General features: G+C 36.5%; 1 protein-coding gene across 7 annotated transcripts in view; it reads left to right on the top strand.

Annotated features, from left to right (window-relative positions):
• The window catches only part of OSBPL8 (oxysterol binding protein like 8), a 190,175-nt gene that overhangs the window by 115,015 nt on the left and 51,604 nt on the right, over positions 1-23,556 (top strand). For 6 of the 7 annotated variants that reach the window (XM_079773455.1, XM_079773454.1, XM_079773457.1 and 3 more), the window contains one exon: positions 20,983-21,053. In XM_079773455.1, coding sequence (XP_079629581.1) covers positions 20,983-21,053 — 71 coding nt within the window. Of the gene's footprint in view, positions 1-15,581; positions 16,196-20,982; positions 21,054-23,556 lie in introns of those variants that run through there. The other variant, XM_079773460.1, reaches the window with a different exon arrangement.

Genomic DNA, 23,556 nt, shown 5'->3' with positions numbered 1-23,556 from the left:
AATCTGGTAGTCAGTGCTCTTAGTATATTCGATTTTACTCTACCCTTCCAGTTTCATTTTGTGTTCCCCTCATCATGAACCCAGATAGATAGTTTTCTTCTCTATTCCCCAGTGAGATTGTGCTTTTATTTTATTTATTCTGGACCTCCACTGTGGAATATCCTCCCCCTTCCCTTTGCTTATCTAATATGTCTCAAATCCCAGGGTGCTGTCAGTAAAAAAAAAAAAAAATGGTCTCCAAATAAGAATCAGATCTTCTGTGAAATTCTTTGTTGGACCTCAGAAAGATTTAAGACAAGTCCTCTTACTAGACCTTTTCAGCTAGATAAAAGGGCTTCAAAGAGTCTTAAAGGCATACCTTTTTAGAATGTCTCAGCTAGTCAAAAAACCTTCTAAGTCTCTTAAGTCTGATGTCCCACAGCACCATGACACACAGCTCAAAGTAGAAAGTGGCCTATCTCAAAGAAATTTGTCTAATGGCATCTGTCTAATGGAATTAATTTTAATAAAATTCATAGATAACTCACAAAGTTTTTATAAGAATGGTTCTTATAAAGCACCACAGGATAGACAGAAAAGAATAGACATAGTTCAGTTAAAAAGAGCCTTTATGTGTTGGGGTATCCCAATCTTATATGGCAGGAAGCAGGCCAATAAAGATACATTGTTATAAATATGGACTATTTCTTATGAAATAGTCAGAGTGACTCACAGGATGGAGCTAGAACCTCAGAGGCAGAGTCAAGATTCACAGAGGACTATTTTTCAGGGAGCAGAACTGTGCTTCAATCAAGTTGCTGATGACATGTGCCAAGCAGATTTCACAATTGCTATGGTACTGTTATGGGCCTTCTGTATAATTCTGCATCCCATACATCTTTGAACTCAATTGCAAAAACCAAAGATAGCATTGCAATTGTCTATTGAACCTGATTTCAAGCTAACAAGATCCTGGCCTTACAGCCAGTGCTGTAATAAGATGACATTTTAGTCGGGGTACAGGGGTAAGGGAGGGCCTTGAGTGTACTTTGCACGTGGAAGGAAGTGAATTGGGTAAACTGATATGTTTCATTTTCAAAGATAACTGCAGCATTACCTTTTATCTCACATGCTCTTTTTCTATATGTCCTTGCAACTTGCCCACCAAGAAATGGAGTCTATTCCTACTCCACCTCTACCCCTATTGAATTTAGGCTGGCCATGTGCACATTTTATGTGTTGGTTCCTGCCCTTGTAAAGCTTACAGTCTGGTAGTTTTCTGTGCTGGTAGCTGTTCTCCAACATGAACCTCACATATAATATTGTTCCTGTGATTGTCAAAAGAGAGTCATACAAGAGAGTGAATGACCATACAGCAGGAAAATAATAACATTTGTTTTAATGATAATTGTTGGACTCATACTAATAGCTACCATCTATTAAGCACTTACTGAGTTTGGCTATCATGCCAGAAGTTTTATATGCAAAATTCTATTTAACTCCTGAAACAACCCCACAAGATATAGGAATCGTTACTATGTCTGCTTTATAAGTTAAAAAACTGAGGATTAGAGTTGTTAAAAATTTGTTCAAATTCACAAAACTAGTAAATGGCAGATGCGGGTTCAAACTCAGGATTGTCAAAGCCCATAGTCTTAAATACTCCACTATACTGGAGCGAATTACAGTGTCAGCTGTTTGTTTTTTGTGTTATACACATCATGGTTTTATTTATTTATTTATTTTAAATATATTTTTATTGATTTCAGAGAGGAAGGAAGAGGGAGAGAGAGATAGAAACATCAATGATGAGAGAGAATAATTAATTGGCTGCCACCTGCATGCCCCCCACTGGAAATGGAGCCCGCAACCCAGGCATGTGCCCTTGACTGGAATCGAACCTGGGACCCTTCAGTCCAGAGGCTGATGCTCTATCCACTGAGCCAAACCAGATAAGGCCACACGATGGTTTTAGACATTTATGCCTGCCAGTGCTTTAGAATGGCACAGATTCTTATTATTCCTCTTTTCTGGCTGAGTCTCTTTCAAGCTTATTATTTCATACCAATTTATAGTAGGTCATTAAAAACAGTTTTGTTTTTTGCAGTGTGGTTTTCTTCCATCATTTTAGGGTTTTCTTTTCCTTTTTTTTTTTTTAGGAACTCAGGAGACTCTGACTCTCCTCACTAAAGCCCACATATCATGATATTCTTTTATGTGTTATACATTTAAATTATGATGGTGAATCAGATTATTCTAAAAATTATGTTGTTGCCAGACTTTTTCCCTTATTCAAAGACTAAGTACCAGTTTACTTCAAAATAATTTTAACTTAAGTATGATTACAATCTCTTCAATAGGATGGTTGTGTTTTATGGTGAGTTGTTTGAGCTTAATGTATTTCAGTTGTTTTTCAAGGAAGAAAGACATAGCTTAATTAGGTTTGTTGTCTTCCTGTTCCCCTCTACTTTTGAATAAGGACAATGGCCCGGGTGCCTAGAGACTAAATTATAGCTCATCCCTCTGGATCATGTTTGAGATTGGTATCAAAGCTTGATGAGTAATATAATTTATCTTGTAGTTACCCTTTCATTTTTGGTCATATAAAGCTATTCTACATGTTGTTGTCTTTTAAATTTTAATTGTAGTACTTTCTGAGAGAATATGAAATGTTGCTTTGTCAAAACTTAAATTAATCCACTTCAAATTAATTTTTAAGTATTTAAAATTTTAAAGACTTGGAAACTAAAAGTTTTACCTACCTAATCAGTTTTATAAAATTAACTTTAACTACTTAATTAGTTTTATAAAATTAAATTCAATGCTTGGTTCATCTAAGCTTGAATTAAAATGTCTATATTTAGTACTGTGTTTCTCTTATCTTTTAGTAACTTCTCTTAAACCTGAGAAGTCCCTTCCCCTTGAATGCTCTGGCAGCATTAAACATGACATAATAGAAAACTTCAAAGTAAAGAAGGGTTTCTTTGACCGAGAGTTTACTAGTCTGAAAATGTACCGGATTTCCCAGGGTGACAGTTCTCGATATTGTTGGTATAATCTCAGGTGACTACCACTGAGTACCTTCATTAAAGTGGTTCATAGACAAAAGGAGACATAGAAGTCTGTTTCTTCCATGAATCGAAGCAGTTCTTCCTTCCTTGGTAAGGATTTCTAGGATCAATTCTGAACATACATGAGACCATATGTCTATGGAACACATAACAAATGTGTTCTTGAATATGTGTGTTATATTTCATGAAAATTGTTTTTACCAGAAAGAGAACTTGAATTTAATCTTCCCCCACCCCTATTTTCTTTCCTGAATGATGTGCTTTGGTTTATAGCCATAGATTGTTTTCTTTAGAATTAATATAACTTAGAGTTTATGTTTTTTTCTGAGTTTTTCAACCCTCAAAATATGTTAGATTTCTGAAGTTATTTCTTAAGACACGGTTGTTTTCTGTTTCAAGATGCCTTAAATTTGGGTAGTTGCTTCATAGTTATGAAAGTACCTATTAAGTAATAAAAGAGGATATGTATTTGGCAAATTAAGAAAATTAGAATAAAATATTTTTCTAAGTTTCTCTTCTGAAATACTGTAGTATCTATTTTCTTCAGTTTTTCCAATGCTCCTATAGGGGAAACTGAAATACTTTGAAAGCATTTATTGAAAAGTGAGAAAGAATAATTTAGCTTTGTTTTAGGCATCTTTACACAGATGAAAAGAGTCTGTCTCATCTTTGATTTTCCAAGAGTCTGCTTTATAGCGCTGACCATTATTTAGCCTCCTTTTTTACATAGTTATATACTAGAAAGCAAGAACAAACCCAAAATGATATTCTCAGTTCACGCCTTCAAGAGTTAAATTTGTAATTAGAAAATTTAGGGAAAAGAAGTAGGGTAACATAAGGAAACCTGAAAACATGTAAGTGAACTTTCAGTTAAAAAACAACACACCTTCCTAGTAAGAACATTAAATGTTAGATACAGTGTTTTAGAATTTGATTTTTAAAGTGTGGCTGAATTGTCAGTAGTGTAACAGAATTAATGGGGGTTGGGGAGAATTATTAGAGTAGGAATCCACATGGGCTCTGGAGCCGGCATTTGCCCTGACTAGCACTTGCTAATATCTGAAGGTCTAAAGCTTGGGTTTTAACAAGAGATCTGAGGAAAGGCTCATTCATGATGGAAATTTGAATTGGAGATCACTTCATATGAAATTAAGAGTCCTTAGGGGCAGCATTCTTAGTTTAAATACAAAAATTGGACAACATGGCCACAGAGGAAGCTGGTGGTATATTTGCCTGTCTTGGTCTTGTCTCTAGGTAAAATGGAGGAGAGAGGGATTCTTCCTTGAGACATACTAGTACAGACTTGGGGCCAGAATTCATACTATTTCTGTGGCAAAACCAAAAACAACTCCCAGTTTAGGTTAAAATTATCTTGGGTTATATTAGTATTCTTAGGTGTTCAGTTGAGTTGACACAGATCCTCTTTAGAGAAAGAGTATTTTAAACACAGGCCTCAAAGAATTACATATCTATGTTTATAAAAGGCTAGTGACCATAACGGCCATAACGACCCATTGCTATGACGCCCACTGTGGCCAGCAAACCGGCCAGATCAGGGGGTGGGGCCACTGGCCAACCTCGCGGCCCCTCTCCCCTGCCAGCCTGCCCCTGATCGGACTCTCCCACCCCGATCAAGAGTGGGACCGGCCGACCAAACGCCCCTCCCCTTCCCCCCCAGCCAGCCTGCCCCTCCACGGTAGGCCCGCAGCCCCTCTCCCCAGCCGCCCCGCCCCTGATCACACTCCCCACCCCAATAGGGGGCGGGGCCAGCCAGCCAACCTCCCGCAGCCCCTCCTCCCAGCCAGCCCCGCCCCCTATGGCCCCCACAGCCCCTCCCTGCGGCCGGCCCCGCCCCTGATCGCCCCTCCACCCCAATAGGGGGCGGGGCCAGCCAGCCAACCTCCTGTAGCTCCTCTCCCTGCCTGACCCAAGATTGGCCACCCGCACCGCAATCGGGCAGGGCAAGCCAGCCAATTACCCATGGCCCCTCCCCTAGGCTGCGGGCCCCTGATCGGCCCCCCCACCCCATTCAGGGGCGGGGCCGGCTGGCCCACAGCCCTTCCCCATGGCCAGCCCCATCCCCAATGAGCCCCCACCACTCCAATCGGCCTGCAGACTCTTCCCCCAGCCACCTCCACCCCTGATCGCCCCCACACACACCATTCGGGGGTGGGGCTGACCAGCCAACCTCCCCTTGCCCCTCCCCCAGCTGCTGACCCCGATCGGCCAACCCCCACCCCATTCAGGGGTGGGGACTGGCCATCCCACTGCCCACAGCCCCTCCCCATGGCCGGCCCCACACCCAATCGCCCCTCCCCCCCATTGGGGGTGGGGCCCGCCAGCCAATCGCCTGCAGCCCCTCCCCCCAGCTGGCTCGGCCCTGATCAGGCCCAATCTGCCCTGATTGGGGCCGGGCCAGCAGGACCCCACCCGTGCACAAATTCATGCACTGGGCCTCTAGTAAGCTCATAATTAAAAATAAAAAAAATAAGTTACCCATTAAAATATGCACCCATTAAAATGGCTAAAATTTAAAACACTGACAACACCAAATGTTGGCAAGGATGTGGAAAAATCAATAAACACTTGGGAAACAAGCTGCCATCAGAGAGAATCTGCCTAAACTACCTACCACCCAGTCCAGAGTTTGCACCAATTGGAATAAGTTTCAAATTATGATTTAATGGGTTAAAGGCAATATAAAAGAGATAATGCTAAGGACCTTTCGGAATTGATGAAAGACAATCCTCTAATTAAGGAAGCCTAACAATTCTCAAGCAGAAAAATCTAAAAAATAGTGGTTTAACGCTGATATTTGAGAAGAAGGAAGGCTGAAAAGTACTTAATTAACTAAGCATTTAATTTAGAAAAAGAATAGGATTAACCAAAAGAAGATGGAAGGAAATAATAAAGATAACAGAATAGGCATAGTAGTTGAGAGTATCAGGAAAAACAAAGTTGGTTCTTAGAAAAGCCTCAAAAGAATTATCAAACTTTTGGCAAGATTAAGGGGAAAAAGAAATAGACATTATCTACACTAATAAGAGAGAAACATGTAAATTGACCGTACCTTCGCTATGCCCACAGCCAATCAGAGTGAGTATGCAAATTAACCCAACAAAGATGGAGGTTAATTTGCATATGCAGGCTGTAGGAGCAGCGCCCTAAGCCTCCGGTGGATTCAAGGGGACCTGGGCAGGTGGCAGGGGGCAGCGCCCTAAGCTGCCCTGCCCCGCCATCACGGGGCGAAGAGGCCAGGCCAAGCCGAGACCCGCGATCGCCATCACGGGGCGAGCAGAGCAAGCCAGGCCAAGCCGAGACCCGTGATCGCAATCAGGGGCGAGCAGAGCAGGCCAAGCTGAGACCCACGATCGCCATCACGGAGGAGCAGAGCAGACCAGGCAGAGCTGACCCGAGATCACGGGGTGCAGCCAAGGGAATTCTCCCTGTCCCCAGAGTTAGGAGCACCAGCCTAGGTCTATCCAGCGGCCTGGTCCTGAATGCGGGGGTGAGTTCCTGCAGGTTTGATCCCCAAGGACCAGTGCCTTTGTTATTGCTGTGTGTCTGGGTTTTAATTGGACAAGTGCCCGGTGGTCCCAGGGGGGCCAGCTTAGCAAAATCCTTTAGGAAGAGAATTCTGTCTAGGTTTCCTCAAATTCCCTCAGTCCCTACTTACCCCTCTGTAAAGGCACAGAACAAGTGAGGCACTTAAATAAAAATCAGAGGTCTCAGCAACAGTGGGCCTCTCTCATCACAAGTCATTTGGACTGGATGGCCTTTGAGTATTTATCTAGGCACCATGACAGAGAAACACAAGCTCAAGTCATGATCTCTGCCCTTAAATAAATTCACTATCTTATTAGAGCGAGTGGATGATAAAAGCAAAGTAATAACATCAGAATGTAAGGCAACAATACAGAGAGGAACAGAAGCAATTGCTAGGATGATTTTCCAATAATTAGTACAAAGAGTATGTGCTATGAATTAAATTAAAAAAATATATGTGGAAGTAGCTGCTTCATGAGTGTGGCATCCCTTTCTATTTTAAAGGAAGCTGAGTTCCATGTGAACTGTGAACTATGCTATGATATCTGAGGCACAGGACAAGGGAGGCCCTAAGTGTACAATGCTTTGATATTTGAGTCATTCTTTATTGTTCAATGTAATTTATTTCTATACGCCTCAGTTTTGTAATAGTTAAATTACTAGAATAATACATCTTGCTATAAAATATTACTAGAAGGTTGCCAAAACCAGTTTGGCTCAGTGGATAGAGCGTCAGTCTGCGGACTGAAGGGTCCCAGGTTCGATTCCGGTCAAGGGCATGTACCTTGGTTGTGGGCACATCCCCAGTGGGAGGTGTGCAGGAGGCAGCTGATCAATGTTTCTAACTCTCTATCCCTCTCCCTTCCTCTCTGTAAAAAATCAATAAAATATATTTAAAAAAAATAAAATATTACTAGAAGATCAAATGATCAGGTGACATTTATTGTTATTTTCTATAAATGAAGACAATCTCTGGTATGCTAAAGTGATAGGTATTATAGAAATATTCAGATAGAGAGACCAACAGGCTTGATTACAAGTGAGGTTTACTATGACAACCCAAATTTATTGCTTAAAAATAAAGCAGGGAGCCAACTAGAAACTGAACCAAATATAAGCCCTTGAAGGGCAAATGTAAATTGGATAAGCTTTACTATTACAAGAGCAAGAAGAAAAAATTCAGATGCAAGAATGAAAACCACATTGCATCCACTCTAAGTAGCTGTTAAAGAAAAAGAATGGTATACTATGAAAATACTTAATACAGATTGTAAAGACATTTGTTCAAAGAGGATTTCCTAGAGTAGGTGATATTTCAGTTAATTTTTTTAAATGTGAAGAGGTTAGCTAGATAGGAAAAAGGTGTAAGGGTCCCGAATTGCAGAGGGTGCAGGCAGTGCTAAGGTGTCTCTCCCTTCCCCCCCCCCCACTCCGTGCATGAATTTCGTGCACCGGGCCTCTAGTTAGCAATAAAAAGGAGACAAGAAAAATACAAGCAGATGTTTAAAAGGTAATATAAATAACTTAAAGCCAATACATTTGAAAGATTTTTAACATTTCTGAAATTGGGTTGAATCTTTAATTGATAGTGTTTTACAATCTCTGTTGGTCATTGTTGAACACTTTATAACATCTGTGAATCTGGGATATGTGTTATGCATGTTAAAATTGCCATCAGTCTCCTTCTCTCACCTCATATTTTATGTCATTTCTGAAAGTCAGGAACATAGTTAATAGTTGATGGCATCTTAGAATTGATGAAATGGAAAAAGAAGTATTCCTTAAGTGAGGCTTGTATAAGAAAAGCAGACAAGGACATTACAGTAGGGAAAAGTTATAAAACATTCTTACTCATGAACCTAGATACAGCAATTCCAAATAAACTGTTAGCAAACTGAATCAAGCAAATAAAAAGATAATAATAAATTACAATCACATTGGGGTTATTCCAAGTTTGATATTAGAAAATCTATGGTTGTCATTTAACACTTTAACAGATTAAAAAAGAAAATCGATGTTGTCATCCTACTAGTAAAGAAAATAGATTTGAAAAGTTTAACATGATTGGGGGGAAAAAACTCAGCAAATTAGGAATAGAAGGGAACTTTCTTAACCTTTTAAAGTTAGAATTAGGAACAAGAAAAAGGTGTATACCATCTACACTTCATTTCAACAATGCACTTGAAATGTAACCAGTGAATAAGGTAAAAAAAAAAAAAAAGTAAAGGAAGAAACAATTTTTTATTTATTTGCAGCTAGTACAATTATTCACAGATAAATTCTGAAAATTATTAAGAAGTTACTGGATATATGTACCAGTAACAAATGGTTAGGAAAATGCAATTAAAAAAATACTGTTTAAAATAACAGGGAATAAGGTACATAGCAATAAATCTAGCAAGAGATGTGAAATATCTTTACATAGAAAAGTATAACATGTATTCTCAATAAATGGAGAGACATAACGTGTTTTCAACTCGGAATTCAGTATCATTAGCATGTCACTTCTCAAATTGATTTCATCTGTTCATTGTGTTTTGAATCCATTTCTGAACAGGATTTTTTCATGGTATTTGATAAAGTCATCTTTTTTAAATTCCCTAGGGAGAGCAAAGGGCAAAAAGAGTCAAGACATTCCTGAAGCAGCAGAACCAAGCAAGGGTCGGGGGTTACTTAGCCTTCCTCTGGTGTTCTAGTAAATAGGGCAGGAGGTATTGGTGCTGAAATAGACACAGAGATGAGTGAAACACAAAGAGACTTAGAAACAAACCCAGCATACATGGAAGCCTCAATTTATGGCATATTACTCAAATCATTCAGGGAAAATTAGTTTATATACTCGAGAAAAAAATGAAAATAACTCTCTCCCACTATTTACAAAATCAATTCCAGATTAAATGTGAAAGATAAAGCTTTTAAACTTAATAAACTATAGAAAAATATTTTTATATCCTTGGTGTAAGAAAGGGTAAACAACACACACAAACTGAAAGAAGACTGGCATTCTGCCTTGTTGAACTTAAGAACATCTGGTTATCAAAAGATACCATAAAAATAGTGAAGAAACAGATGGTGATGCATGTAACTGACAAACAATTAATATTCAGGAAAAGTAAGGTACTTCTATGGATCAACCCAAAACCCACTAGAAAAAATGTCCAAAACTCATGAATAGCTGTTTACAAAAGAGGTAACTTAAATGGCAAGTGTGAAAAGATGCTAAACATCACTAGGAAACTGGCAAAGGTAAATTAATACTATAATGAATTGCCATTTCATACCCACCAGATTGAAGTAATTTTAAAGTCTGACAATTACAAGTGTCAGTGAGGATGTGAAACAACAGGAACTCTCATCTACTACCTCATCTACTACTGGTGGAAGCTTCTTCAGGGCCTTGTTGGCCTCATCATTAGAAAATTTCTGGAGTGTGGCAGCCTTTAATTTATGTCCAACTCCAAAGCTCCTGGGTTGGATAGAGTCTCTGGTGGGTAAGTAAAAAGATGTGAGCATTGGCACCAATATTTGATTATCAGCTGGTAGAGGGAATGGAGAGATCAGTATTCATCTTGTCATGCTAGAACGAGCAATATTGTCTTATAACTTGGTTCTCATGCTTGGAGAGAAGGGCTAGAAGACTGGTTACTTTTACAACACTAAGAGATTCAAATTGGTACAGTGGGGAATGGGATTTTTCTTTATCTGTTATGTTTTTAGTTCTTTTCCCCCTCCTTTTCAATCCTCACCTGAGGATATGTTTCCATTGATTTTAGAGAGAGAGAGAAACATCGATCTCTTGCCTCCCCCATGCCTCAACCCGGGATTGAACCGAACCCACAACCTGGGTATGTTCCCTGACCGAGAATCAAACCTGCAACCTTCCTGTGCATGGGATGATGCTCCAACCAACTGAGCCAGGCCTTATTTGTTATGTTTTGAGAACTTAGTTATACAGAAGGAAAGAGTAAAAAAGCTTCTTTTTCTAACACAACATTTGCATGGATTTCTAGTGGAAGAATCCTTGAAACATGTTTTTTAAGTTTTGAGTTGAGTCCTTGATTTACAAATTGCCCTTTTATGTAAAGGGTGGTTCAGTTGCATGACCTATGTCCTATGGGCTCCTCTTTCTTCTTCACTATCATTAACATGTCCCTCATTTTCTCCCTTTCTGCTACAGACTCTATTGTTATCTGGTATCATCTTTTTTATCCCTGGTCTTTGAGTCTCTTCTTACCACAAAACTGCTTGATGCTGGCATCTGTGTTGACAGGCTTAGGGAAAGGAGAATGAGGAGGAGCAGGAAAGTAAACCCTACTCCCAGGCCTGGGTTCTAATCTTGGCTCTATTCTTGTTTACTATGTGATTGGTAAGCATATGTCTTTCAGAGCCTGATTACCTTTTCTGTAATACCAGGACACTATTCATTTTACGTATCATATTGTTATTTAACTCTATTGAGAATATATGTGAAAACACTTTTTTAAAACATTAATTACTGTATAATTATGAAGTAGTATTAGGTGTTTACATTCATAGGTACTATTAGTTTAGTACATTTTCAGTTAAATAGATTTTTGTCAACAGTCTTATAAACCTAAGTACCTCATTAAACGTTTACCAGGTATACCGGTTAATAATGCAGATTTTTTCCAATAGATGGAGTTATACATATGTTGATATATGTGCGATTTGATATGTATGCTATTTTATTGTATTGACAGCAAGCTTCAAATCTTTATATATCAAATTTGCTGAAGGTGTTAACATCATAGATATTTTTACGCTTAAAAATGTTGTATTTCGTGCCCAAAATAGTATTTGCGGGAAATTTTAATTCATTACTTTATTTTGAAGAAAAGTGCTGCAGAAAGTTATCGTATACTTCGGGAAGCTTATGGTGAACATGCTCCATTCCATCTCAAGATACTTGTAAACGCTGGATTAAACGCTTTAAAAGGGATGATTTCGATGTGAAAGACAAAGAACGTCCAGGTCAACAGAAAAAGTTTGAAGACCAACAATTACAAGCATTATTGGATGAAGATGCATGTTAAACTCAAAAACAACTTGCAGAAAGATTAAACGTTGCTCAGCAAACAATTTCCGATCGTTTACTAGCAATGGGAAAGATTTTAAAGGAAGGAACATGGGTACCACATTAACTGAACGAAAGACAAAATGGAAAACCAAAAAGTCATCAGTAAAATGTTGCTTCAACTGCACGAAAGAAAGTCTTTTTTGCATCGAATTGTGACTGGCAATGAAAAGTGGATTTATTTTGAGAATCCCAAATGCACAAAATCATGGGTTGATCCAGGTCAACCATCAACATTGACTGCCAGGCCAAATCTCTTCGGAAAGAAGACAATGCTCTGCGTTTGGTGGGATCAGGAAGGTGTGGTGTATTATGCGCTTCTAAAACCAGGTGAAACCATTAATACTGATTGCTACCAACAACAAATAATCAATTTGAACCACGCTTTGATTGTGAAATGACCAGAATGTGCAGAAGACACGGCAAAGTAATTTTGCTTCGTGATAATGCACCATCACACACTTCAAAACCAGTTAAAGACACGTTAAAAGATCTTGCTTGAGAAGTATTAACCCACCCGCCGTATTCACCAGACCTTGCTCCTTCAGATTACGACTTGTTCCGATCGATGGTACACGCACTTTCTGAGCAGCACTTCAAAATGTACGAAGAAGTGGAAAATTGGGTCTCTGAATGGTTTGCCTCAAAACAAGAAAAGTTCTATTAGGACGGTATCCACAGATTACCTGAAAGAGGGGGAAATGTGTAGCTAGCGATGGACATTACTTTGAGTCAAGCACTTTCAATGTTTCTCTTGAAATTATCGTGTTTTTGATTACAAAATCTGCCATTATTAACTGGTACACCTAGTAATTATAAAGAACTTGTCATCCAAAGGAAAGTACAATATTATACTTATTGTAGTGAATATCCTATATAATAAAGAGCTAATATGCTAATTAGACCGAACAGCAGAATGACCGTCCGGACGACATTCCAGACAAAGCCGGGGCTGCGAGGGCCGGCCGAGGCTGCGAGGGGCTGCAAAGGCTGAGCCCCTTGCACGAATTTCATACATTGGGCCTCTAGTGTATCTGTAAATAAGAATGCTATTCAGTCTAAGATTATCTTAAGTTATCCTTTTAATTTTATATATGCATTTGAATGTGCTTTTATGTTGAGAACATATTTAATGTTGAGACTCTATAGAGTTATTTTCTGAGGAAATGTAGGATAATAAATTTGCTTTGTATAATTTTCACACCATATAATCAACATGGTTTTTACTAATTAACAGCTAAGAAATTACTTTGCCATATTGATGAGTGGAAATTGATGGAGACCTTTATTGTTGAGCTTTATTTTATTTCAAAGCAGATGTCATTATCTCCCATTTCAATTCATATGTCCTTTTAAAGGGTATTAATAGACTTGTTTGCTAAGCCTGAGCTGCTGCAGTGTGAGAACTGTATTGTTTTTTTTGTTTGTTTGTTTTTGAGAACTGTATTCTTATTTGGATTGCTTGCACTGTAAGGGAACTTACTGCTAAATTTGCATAGTTACATCTTCAGATATTTAGTTCATTTTACAGGTTAGTGGTTCTCTTCATAATTGGACATAGTACTAAGTCTTTAAAAAAAAAAAGAATACTTCAATGTGTTGGAAGTATCCTCGGCTTAATTTGCCATCATTTTTTGGTAGAATATATATTCTGGTACATATAGCTTTTCACTTATGGGGTCCTGTGAGGGAAGTAAGGCCTGTAGAAAATAACAAGTGAATATTTCTCAATCTTCCCAAGGATATGGTGTGTGATTAGAGCCATTATAGATACATGGAAGAAAAAGTTAATTCCTTTTGAACAGTGGATATATAGTGCATTAGGCCTAATTCTATTGTAACCCCAGGTGAGAAGAGCTACTTTAGTAAATTCTTTAAAAACATGCATGGAAAGTAAATTTTTGAGATGTTGCATGGTCAGAAATATCTTTATTTTACTGTAATATGTAATTGATAGTTTAGCAGGAAATGGAATCCTAATTTAGAAGTCATTTTACTTCCAGTTTTGAAGGCATGCTTTTATTTTTGTCCTGATTCCAGTAGTATTGTTGATGTTGATAACTTACCTGATTCCTGATCTAGAGGAACTTGGTTCTGTGAATTATGTGCAAAATGATCCTTTGGTATAAATAAGTTAGTTTTTACTGCTGTTGCTTTGTGTTTTGGCTTTCTTGAATCTGCAAGACAGTGACTACTTGTTTATGTCATACTTTCCAGTGTCAAATTTATGTTGTTGATGTATCCTCTCTTGAACAATACTTGTGAGATATATAGCCATACCTATTTGTTGTTGTTTTTTCTTGTGTTTTTTATTTTTTATTTTTAAAAAAATATTTCTTGCCCAGCCAGCATGGCTCAGTGGTTGAGCGTCAACCAATGAACCAGGAGGTCACAGTTCTGTTCTCGGGTTGTGGCTCACTCCCCAGTAGGTGGCGTGCAGGAGTCAGCTGATAAATGATTCTCATCATTGATGTTTCTCTCTCTCTCTCAATATCTCTAACTCTTTTGAAATCAATAAAATATATATATATTTTAAATTTCTTTTCTGTAATTTTAGTTGAGATTTAAGAGTGAGCACATTAGGTCATTGTCTATATTCTGGAACATTTCTAGATTTTACATGCTATTCAATTTGATCCTTATAATAGTCCCATAATATAGGTAATATTATTAGCATTTTATAAATGAGAAAACACAGACGTAGAGAAATTAAGTTAATAGCTCAAATATATCCAGTTAGGCTAGAACTAGGATTTGAACCTAGGAAGTTTAATTTCAAATCCTGCTTACCCATTATACTATAATGCCTTTTGTGGTATTTTGTCCTTTATGCCTTGAGAGACAAGCACCATTTTATGAATTAATTATAATTATTTCTCTATTGTCTATAATTCATGCTAATTTATATTTCATGAAATGGAGATAAGTAGAAACAAAACCCTGTTGTAGTTGTGGGTATCAACTATACAGTTATTTTTATCACTAATTGATTTTGAAATGTCTTTGCTTAAGGAAGAATATGTTATGTACAGGAAATCGAGTTTGTTTTTAAGTGTCCTTTCTAGTAAAGAGAAAGTCTTGGGTTATATGGAATGCTGTTGTATATGAGTGGAGTACCAGCCTTGAAATGTAAGCATAATGAAGAAGGAAACTGAGATCTTATCGTAAGGTATCTATAAAAATGAACCACAAAGTCATTTGTAACTGAATTAGTTGTTGTCCAGCTAAGTGGGTGCATTTCCAGATTGAAAATAAGAACTATGGCTGGAAAAATCAATCTAGGATATATAAAGAAAATAACTGACTAGAGTTTTTTAACTTCAATTAAGGTAGAGTAAGGTAAATGGATTATAATATAACTAGGAAAGAATTTTTTGGAATTTAAAGTTAGCTATAGAGAGGACATAGTGTAACATTTTGGCTATAGGTACTTTCCTATTAGATTTAATACTGTGGGATCATACCAGTCACTTAGTTTTAAAGAATGAGATTTCTTTCTTTACTGTGAAAATAAGGGTAATTTTTTAATAGGAGTGTTTTAAGTGGAAAATACTCATTGTTAGATTTTATATTTTGAAAAGTTTAAATGTAATGAAGAAATGTAGCAGCTCATACTTGTTTCAAAGGAACATGTATTGGAGTATTATAGTCTTTTTAATCTTCTCTGTTGATTGGTTTGGATTAACACTGTCTTAATGACTCATATATCTCTGCTAGAGGTAAAACTTAAATGTTTATCCTTTGCTTTAGCTGTTGGAATCCATTAAAATTGCACTTGAAAGAATATCTTTCCTTATGAATTCTTAATCATGGCTGAGGCAAGCAGTAGATTAGATATAAATCTAGAGGCTTCAGGAAGGATAAACAGTATTATGTTTATATCCATTTTGGAAGTAAGCAAAAAATACAAAGGAAATAATCATAAGAGGTGGGTACTGTGGCAGATCCTACAAAAACATAATGGATATGGAGAAAAGTGTTGCATTTTTGAGAAAGGAAGAGAAACTGATTTTATTACTTCATCCTGAATCTTTTAAGTATTGATCTTGGTTTGTTTTCCTAAAGCAGCAATTCAGTGCAGGGCATTACTGGAAGCTAAAGCGTTAGTGGAATTGCCTTTCTTGTTTATCAGGTCATTTAAAAAACCCAGCAGCATGGTTTAATGCCTTTTCTGTCAGCCTCTTTCTCGGTCTGTTTATTACTGATTTGACGGGCTCTGGTCCTTCTCCTTTGCTGTTAAACGTGTGTGTCCTTTGTTTGTGCTGGTGGCTTTTGCTATATTTGGATGTGAGAGAAAAGCCTGTCATTGCCATACTCATATAATTAGCCTTCTGGGTGAGCATATACATTAAATAGACTTTCTAAGCCATGAAAGAGGAAAGCTCACAACAGCGCAGATTTTCTTCCTGTACTGTTTTGCCTGTTTTATTTCCTCCACGAAATGATGGCCGAAAGCTTGTCCGGAATGCTTCCTTTGGAGGATACAATGAACTTTCGTTGCCAGGTTTGTTTTTTAGTCTTAATTCTTAATTTCTTACACAGTTCTCATTAAAATAAAATAGACTTTTTAATATCTTAAATCTGCTTTGGTTTAAGGAAAACAACTCTATGTGAAAGGTTAGGTTTTAGTAGCTGCTGCTATAGCGCTTGGCTTTTCCATATTTTCTCTTACATTTCTTAAGCTCAAACTTGAGAACTAATGATTCAGTAAGGTACGAATCTTCAATGCTTATAGCATGAGTTTTTGTCTTAATTATGGAAGTAAATAGTCTGGCCCTTTGCTAAAATTAAAGCCTTTTCTGGGTTTGAGATGAATGTAAAATTCTATAAGTGAACAAATTGTTCTGAGATTTCTATAAATGAAACCCAAATATTTAATATTGATATTTGTTTGGCTGTTTTCAGAAGAGTAACTAACCTAAAATTGATGTTTAGTTTAACTTTTAATAGCTCAAGTCCTGACTAAAGTGAAGTTTTCTGCCTGAGAATAATTTTTGAAATCCCTTACTTGTTGTTAGATGTGTTTGTGTATGTTGTTTTTGCTAAGAAAAACAAATTGTTAGGGTATTAGTTATTAAATGAAATTTAGTGTTTAACAGCTGTAATTTAGACATTAAATCATTTGTCAGTGAGAGATAAATATAAATTGATCTTTTATTGTTTGAAAAAGATTTATTGTAGCAAATATTTGGATATATTTTAAAATATAAACATTTTTTCTTTTCAAAATTTTAAACTGCTACATAATTATATCTACTCTTTAAAGATCTATTTTTCTTTTAAAATAAAAATACTCTTAATATTTATGAAAAAGAAATATTGACTGAAACTGGTACTTAAACAATATATATTTTTCTGACCCTTATATTTTGTTATTCTATTTTCACACTAATTTTCATTCTTTACTTTTTGTGAATATTCATGTTGATAGGTGGTATATTCATTTCTTTGTGATAATGAAACACTATAGAAGGTATTACCTGAGCAATTAAATAAATTATTTTTAAATTCACTGATTTCATTTTCTTTTTTAAGTGTTTCTGAAAAGAATTGGAAACCATAGTCTTGAACTGTTGCCTAAGTAGTGTAATCTTTAAATAGCATTCATAATCCATATTTAGTCTTACTAGTGTAGCATGGTACTATCTTGCTTCTTTCTTACATTCTCAAAGGGTTATAAATATTAGTATTTATCTTTGTTTGAAGTGGCTTTGAAAATACAATATACTGAATTTTTTAAATGTTGCTAAATACTCTATTTGCTTTTACAATGTGACTTCCATTTCTATATTTGTTTCTGCCTCGTTCTTTTTTTTTTTTTTTCTTCTTTTTTTAAGCCAGCAAGCTTGCTGGAACACCTTTGTTGACCTTGCCTCAAGTCTGCTCAATACTAAAGAATCATGTGACCCTAATAAAAGAATAGAAAATGTCACTTTTTAAAATTTGGTTTTTCTTTAATTAGGTAATTAAAGGCAGAATTGTCAGTTTTCTTGTCAAAGAATATATTGAACGTTATTCTGGATCAATTTGTTTGAATGGAAAAATGAATGATTGGCTTGGTTTTCTAATTCTTGAAATAGAAAATATATTCATAAGGATACTTCCATATTCCACTTAATACAACCAACAGTTATATTATAACCAGCCATGATAAAAAGCTCTTTAAAATATGTTTTATCAGCTAAGAAGTAGAATGGAATTAAGTACTTCCACGAAGCAAGCAGCTTTTTATGTATTTTTTAAAATTAAAACTAAAATAGAAAAGTCTTCTTGGTCATTTTATAATAATGAAAAGAAAAATTTTGGGTGCATTTTTTTTTAATCTGACATTTAAAGGTAACTTTATCTTACTACTTTGATCACAACCTTTTTTCATTTTAGTTTTCCTTAGGAAAATATTTGTTTAATTTTTTTGTCATTTCTACCTTCAGAAGTACATTTTATATGGTCTTTTTCTTTATAATGAGCTATAATATAGAAATGGTATACCTGCCCATGTACTCATAGTGATACTATAGTACAATTTTTTAAAAGTTTATATAGAGGATCTCTTATTTTTTAATATGTTTTTATTGATTTGAGGGAGAGAGGAATGGAGAAGGATAGAAACATTAATGAGAGAGAAACATCAATTGTCTGCCTCCTGCATGCCCCCCACTAGGGATTGAGCCAGCAACCTGGGCATGTGACCTGTTGGTTCATGGGTTTATACTCAACTACTGAACCACATCAGCCTGGCTAGATAATCTTTTAAAATGTGATTTGTTTATTGGTTTTGACAGATAACATACAACCTAGGTTTATCAATGTCCTTTTCCAACATTTGAAACTTTCTATAAGACATACTTGCATGGTAAAAAAAAAAAAAGTTTATTCAGACTTACAACTTCTACTTTTGTTTTAATTTACTGTTCAGTTTTTAAAATAATATGTGAATGTAGACACAGTGAAGTGGTATTTTTCTTCATCTAATAAATGGATTTGTCTAGATTCAGATGAATATAAAACTTTACTAGAGAAATTGAAGTCTGTTTTTGTGAGAATAAAAGAAGACATTTTTTATTTACAATATACTTTTAGAAAATCTTTATGCTCTTATACATATATTTAGAAGTTCTTTGAAGTGTTTTATATTAGTTTATTAGCATTGAGAATTACCTATTACAAGTATTTATTACTCTGAAATATTTTACAACTTTTAAGCTGAATTATATAACTTCAGTTTGTTTTACACTAAAAATTCTAATTCTGATAAGTTTTTATTTAAAATTCCATATTGGATTTATGAGACAGGTGTTTTTCCCCGAGGGTTGGAGTTGTGTGATCATTCTCTTTACCAGAGGTGGCGGGGGGGGGGGGGGGGGGGGTGTGGCTGGTGGAGGGGGTGATTCCTTCTTTATATTACAGAAAAAAATTCTATAAAATCTCTGAATTAGGAAAATGGAATGGATTTGTTTTTAGCTGATATAAACCAAATACAGAATAAATGGTATTGTTGCTATGTTAGAAATTATTTTTAAGTCCCGAGCTATGAATAATTATATCCTATGCTATATAATAAAAGGCTAATATGCAAATTGACCAATGGCAGAACGACCGGTCTCTATGATGTGCACTGACCACTAGGGGGCAAATGCTCAATGCAGGAGCTGCCCCCTGGTGGTCAGTGCACTCCCACAGGGGGAGCACTGCTCAGCCAGAAGCTGGGCTCATGGCTGGCGGGCACAGTGGTGGTGGCGGGAGCCTCTCCCGCCTCCGTGGCAGCGTTAAGGATGTCCAACTGACAGCTTAGGCCCATGGCCTAAGCTGTCAGTCAGACATCCCTGAGGGCTCCCGGACTGTGAGAGGGCACAGGCCAGGCTGAGGGTTCCCCCCCGCCCCAAGTGCATGAATTTTGTGCACCGGGCCTCTAGAGTGTGTGTGTGTGTGTGTGTGTGTGTGTGTGTGTGTGTGTATTTATATATATATATTTTTTAAGTATAGGTTTTTATTGGACCCAGAACTTTAGGGAAGAGTTAATATTACTTGCCCTCAAAAAGAGAAAGAACATTAAAATGAGTACTGCTCTTTCATGCCTGCTACATAAATCTCAGAATTAACATTTCTCTAATTATACCCTTATAACATTAATTTAACTACTTTTGGCATAGTGTTACATGATTGCAGATATGTGTGCATGTTTATCTCAGTACACTCTTGTATTTTAGATTCATCCTTTTACAATGTGTATAGCAATAGTGACAATGATAATAAGAGTCAGTATTAAATGAACGTATACTATGGTGCAGAATACTATTCTGAGTGCTTTCTGTGCAATTTCATTTAATTCTCACTGCTGGAAGCCAGTTCCAGCATGTCATAATTGCAAGAGTTTCATCAAAAGGTTGATGGAACTTGGGGACTCAACAAGCGCTGAGTCACATATGTTACCGCCTGTTGGGAATGGCTAAAGGCATTTCCCCAAACCTGAAAAGGATGATTGTTTGCTGCCAGACAGCTCAGGGCATCTTAATCTACATGTTATTGCCTCCTACTGGCCAAACACCTGAACAGCCGTAGGCTATTCCCCAATCTGACAATGCTTCTGTACGGAAACCCTACCCTTTGAAGTTTATATCTCCACCTTGCCGTAGGACAATTTGTGTTAATAAAAAGCAAGGGGTCCTGAGACAAGGAGAACTTGGTTTCTTCAGCCAGGCTCCTCTGACCCCAATGCCTTTCAAAATTATCCCTCGTCTCTGGACTCTTACTTAAGTTACGGGCATCCTTTCTCCAGATTGCTGAACCCTTCTTAATGCCGGAACAAGAATCCTGGCATCTTACAATAAATACATTATTAGATTTAAGTCTGTTCCTCGGTCCAGATTTATTGCCCTGGTCATCTTTTATCACTAATTCTGGAATTGTTTTCTAGTTTGGCAAGAGGTAAGAAAAGTATGTTAGATTGGTTTATCAGGATTCTTTGTAAGGAAACAGTTCACTAGGAAAACAAAAGCTCCATGAAGCCTGAATTCATCCAGAGTGCTCTAGGAGCAGAGAAAAGTGGTATGTAGCTTGATGTTGGTGGGTTCAGGGAAAGATTTCATTACCTCTGGGAGCCTTAATTTATTCTAGAGAATTATTATACTAGAAATCTTTAAACTTATAATACTTTAAAACTGTATGTTCAGTCTAGGCTTAATGTACATAAAACAATGTATATTTGAAATTGAATGACTTATTTGCATTTGCTTTTAGTGCCTATATTTGCTCAAAAGTAGTGATACTGATATAATCATAATGTTTTTAAAGGTTTTGAAAGAGGAAGGGAAGACATTTCTCAAAATAGAGATGACTCTTCACTTTCTATGTCAAAGAGCAAGGTAAGCGTATTGTTATCCCCAAATATATGATTACAACATTTTTCTAACATTTAAGATGAGGAAACTAACACTGTAATCCTATCAGGTCTTGTGAGATGTTCTTATGTTGGTATATCTAAACCATGTATGATATGGTGAAAAAAGGAAAGTTTCACTGGGTCTCTTGTTTACTTGCAAATACAGCCTTTTGGTAACCAGTATCCTCTCTGGAGTTAATGTTTCTGGTATGGCTGCTACAGCAATACTTCTCAAACTGAAATCTGATAGTTCCATTTGGAGAAATTCTCAGGGTTTATGTTTGTGTGTGTTTTTTAATTCTTTAAGTATTTGGGGTTCATTCGAATGACCATCAAAATGTCTACATTTTACATAAGGCCAAAGATCTCTTACAGTAATAGCCTGCAATTGAAAGACATTTTCTTAGAATAAGACATATTTTCCTGAGTTATTTTTTCTCAAACTAGAATACCTGTACATATTCTTAGGTCTGCTGAGATATTTTTCTTTTTTAAAGTACATGTTTGAGAAATAAATTGAGAAGCACTATAGGATGCCTTGGTTTTCCTATGGGTTTGTAATTTACTAGATTTCTATAATATGTCAAGGGATTTGACTTTTGACTATTACTTCTGGTCAGGTTTAATAGCAGGAGAAACATATTTGTGGAATCAAACTTTGAAGATGTGAAGTAAGAAAACCTATTTCTTAAGCTAGTAAATTCTCTGCTATTCTCAGCAAATGGCTTTGCTTTAAAAACTCTACATTTTTTGTTCTATTCTTGGGAGTGGTTGAGAAGATTACACATGTTTTAATGTATAATTTTACACAAATTTTATTTGCACTTAACTTTTCAAATATTCATTACATAAAGGTCTATATATCATATGTGTAAAAGTACTTAGGATGGAAGTTTAATAGTGCTTTATATGTAGGTAACATATACATGAGAAATGCCTTGATTATTTTATATAAAATATATACTTAAAGAAAATTAAAGAGAAAGTGATTATCTTGGGTCTGCCATGGCTAGAAATACAATGCAATTTATAGGATTTTAAAAACCTATTTTCAAACCTTAATGCCAGAATTGGTAAGTGTATGGTATAATACATTCCTTTCAACTCAGAAGCCTAAACAGTTAAATCCCACACCTACACAGCCCCCTATATATAGTCTATAAATTGGGTGGTGGGGTAGGGAGCAGGAAACCTAGAAAGAAAGTTTACATACCTTAGTGAAACAGTATGCTTTGAAACTGCTCTTTGAGTACAGTAGCACCTAGTTATACATGCCTCTTTAAATTTAAAGTAATTAAAATTAAATAAAATGAGCAATTCCATTTCTCAGTTATATCAGCCACATCTCAAATGCTTAATAGCCACATTTGACTAGCGACTGCCATATTGGACAACTGAGATATGGAACGTTTCACATTTCTGTCATTTAGAAAGCTCTACTGGACAGCATTGCTTTAGAGTAAATAAAGCTAGTTTGAATCTTGACTCTCATGGTTAAGATAATGGTCAGTGCCCTGGCTGGTGTGGCTTAGTGCTTAGAGCTTCAGCCCAGAGCACAGTAGGGTCTCGGTTTTAATTCTCAGTCAAGGGCACTTACCTGGGTTGCAGGCTGGATCCCTGCCCCAGTATGGGGTGTATGCAAGAGGCAACCAATGGGTGTGTCTCTCACAGTGATGATTCTCTCTCTCACCCCCTCCTACCCTCCTTCCCTTCCACTCTCTCTAAAAACCAATGAGTGGCGGCGGGGGCGGGGGGAAGCAATGGGGGAATAAGGACACATATGTAATACCTTCTTGAATAAAGAAAAAAAATTAAAAAAAAAAACAATGGGAAAAATATCCTTGAGTGAGAATTAACAAAACCAAACAAAAAAGATATTGGTCAGTAAGGTTTTAAAAGAAGGAAAACTTAGTAAACTATTTCCAAAAAATATATATTTTGGTATTTAAAAGGTAACCTATTCATTCTAAAAACTTAGTGATATATTTAAAAAGAATGCAGACCTCTTGGTCACTAGATCCTTTTTTTTTTTTTTTTTTTCCAGAACTAGTTATACAATATGGCAAGGATTTCTTAAAGTATATGTGTTCTAATTTATCAAGCTTGTATGACACCCTTCTGGCCTGTTGGTCCCTTATATACTGGAATCTTTTAGGAATTACCAAACTAGATCTTGTCATGTGTAGGAAACAGATTTCCTATTGTTCATGAAGATAAGTCTTAAATTTGAGTCTGAGTCAGAATATATATGAACAGTTTTAAAAGGAGAAATTAGTATAGTGAGATGGCCAAGAGCATGAGACTGGAAATTAGCCAAACCAGAATACAAATCCCAGTTTTTCTACTTACTAGCTGTGTATGACTTGAGGGAAGTTAGTTATTTAATCTCTTTGGTCTTAATTTCCTTATTAGCAAAAGGAGATACTACTGTCTCATGGGGTTGCCTTGAGGATTAAATGAGGTAGTGCACATAAAGTATGTAGCAT

The sequence above is a fragment of the Cnephaeus nilssonii genome, assembly GCF_951640355.1.
Source record: "Cnephaeus nilssonii genome assembly, chromosome: 6".
NCBI classification, from domain to species: domain Eukaryota; kingdom Metazoa; phylum Chordata; class Mammalia; order Chiroptera; family Vespertilionidae; genus Cnephaeus; species Cnephaeus nilssonii.
The sequence above is the reverse complement of the archived record's forward strand: the minus strand, read 5'-3'. Positions and strand labels throughout refer to the sequence as shown.